The sequence below is a fragment of the Leptodactylus fuscus genome, chromosome 5 (assembly GCF_031893055.1).
Source record: "Leptodactylus fuscus isolate aLepFus1 chromosome 5, aLepFus1.hap2, whole genome shotgun sequence".
Classification (NCBI taxonomy): domain Eukaryota; kingdom Metazoa; phylum Chordata; class Amphibia; order Anura; family Leptodactylidae; genus Leptodactylus; species Leptodactylus fuscus.
In genome coordinates this window covers 4,112,916-4,115,280 of record NC_134269.1, presented here as the reverse complement: position 1 = coordinate 4,115,280, position 2,365 = coordinate 4,112,916, and the positions used below count along the sequence as shown (strand labels likewise).

Below are 2,365 nucleotides of genomic sequence, written 5' to 3'. Positions count from 1 at the left end.
CCTATCAGTTCCATACTCTTTTGTTTGTTTCAACATATCAGGTTAAAAAACTCTATCAATGCCATCACATGGACGGAATCAATCCGAGACATCATAGAAATAGAAATTAAATAAAACATAACTTTCAATAAAATTGATCAAAATGCAAACAATAAATTGTGTAATACTGAAATATCCTATATCCCCTGTTATTAGGCTGAGATTATACTAATGAGTATGATATAGATATAGGATATATGATATAGGATATCTCTGTATATTTTGCATTTTAATACATTGTAATGAAATTATGTTTTATTTCAGTTTTATTTCAATTCTAAAAAATCTCAGCAAATAAACTCAGTGAAGACCATGTTATTGATAATTTACCAGATCTCACGCTTAGACAATATTTCCTGTACGGCTTTCCTAATATCTTTATTCCTCAGACTGTAGATAATGGGGTTGATCAGAGGAGTAAACACAGTATATAGCAGGGAGAGGATCTTACTCATGGAGATTGTGAGATCTTTTGGTGGGACGACATAAACACTGAACATGGTCCAGTAGAATATGGAGACCACAATGAGGTGGGAGCTACAGGTGGAGAAGACTTTCTGTCTACCAGTACTGGATGGGATCCTTAAGACTGCCCGAACTATAGAAGTATAAGACACTACAATGATTAAGGCTGGGATAAATACAACTACAGTCCCTATAATATAAATCTGTATATGGATAGCAAAGGTGTCCGAACAGGCAAGTTCTAGGAAGGGGACAGGGTCACAGAATAAATGGTCAATGACATTGGGGCCACAAAATGTAAGCTTGGCAGTTTTTATGATGTGAATCAGAATAATAGAAAATGCAAGAAACCAACAAGTTATAGACAATATCAAACAATGTCCACTTGTCATGATGGAGGAGTAACGGAGAGGATTACAGATGGCCACATATCTGTCATAGGACATCACAGCCAGAAGAAGACACTCACAGGCTTCAGATGCACCAAAAAAATATAACTGAGTCATACAACCAATAAAAGTAATGGTTCCCCCATTATTCATTATGATGTGGAGCAAGTTGGGGACAATATTTGTGGCCAATAAGATGTCACTAATGGAGAGCTCTGAGATGAAGAAGTACATTGGAGTGTGGAGGATCTTACTGGTGGACACCAGGGTGATGATCAGGAAATTCCCACACATTGTCCCAAAATAAACCAGCAGGAGAAGACAGTAAAGGAGAATTCTTGATTTTTGGCTGTATTGAAATCCTACGAGGAAAAACTCTGTAACATCCGTCAGATTCTTCTCCTCCATGTAATACAAATTATATTCTATTCTGTAATAAAATAAGGCAATAATTTTTCAATAGTTAAAAAGTTGCACTGTAATGTTCTTGGTAGTAATATATGTGAAATAAATATTATTTTTAAATAATTTTAGACAATTTGAAAGATCTCATAAAAATTTGATTACATTTTCTGCTAATTCGTAGTTTTAACTTAATCCGGATTTTCTTTGTTGATAATGATATTCATTTTTGAAGAAAGTCTCAAAAGCCAAACCTGGCAGCCGAGATGTTGTGAGGCCATAAGATCCATGAATGTGACCAGAATGCGGCTAAGTCTAGATCTTTATATACTAAATAATAGAGCAGGTGGCAGGAAAATGAGTCCTGGGAGATTTATACTCAAGAGGCTTTACTCCATGGAATTGATTGTTATAAAAGTAAAAGTAAGGGAAAAAGTTTGGTGTAAGAAAATCCAAGTCAAATAAGTTCTATACAAAAGTGCATCAATTTGAAGTAAATTTTAAGTAAAATTTAAAGTAGGAATTGTTAAAAGGAAAAAATTGACCAAATCTCTAAAGTCAAATAAGTTCAGTATAAACCACAACTTTAATTGTCTTAAAACATAGTGTAGAATACTCTTAGGACTCCTAGGTACCTATCTATAAAACATAGTGTAGAATACTCTTAGGGCTCCTAGGTACCTATCTATAAAACATACTGTAGAATACTCTTAGGGCTCCTAGGAACCTATCTATAAAACATAGTGTAGAATACTCTTAGGGCTCCTAGGTACCTATCTATAAAACATAGTGTAGAATACTCTTAAGACTCCTAGGAACCTATCTATAATACATAGTGTAGAATACTCTTAGGACTCCTAGGAACCTATCTATAATACATAGTGTAGAATACTCTTAGGACTCCTAGGAACCTATCTATAATACATAGTGTAGAATACTCTTAGGACTCCTAGGACCCTATCTATAAAACATAGTGTAGAATACTCTTAGGACTCCTAGGAACCTATCTATAATACATAGTGTAGAATACTCTTAGGACTCCTAGGACCCTATCTATAAAACATAGTGTA

At 34.4% G+C, this 2,365-nt stretch overlaps 1 protein-coding gene across 1 annotated transcript; it reads right to left on the bottom strand.

Annotated features, from left to right (window-relative positions):
• Positions 1–365: 365 nt before the first annotated feature.
• Positions 366–1,301, bottom strand: LOC142202271 (olfactory receptor 5G3-like). Its single transcript, XM_075272331.1, has one exon. The coding sequence runs from the start codon at positions 1,299–1,301 to the stop codon at positions 366–368; it is 936 nt and encodes a 311-aa protein (XP_075128432.1).
• Positions 1,302–2,365: the final 1,064 nt, after the last annotated feature.

What these genes read in the sequence shown, in the direction of transcription:
- LOC142202271 (XM_075272331.1), bottom strand. Translation starts at nt 1,301, where the DNA reads ATGGAGGAGAAGAATCTGACGGATGTTACAGAGTTTTTCCTCGTAGGA.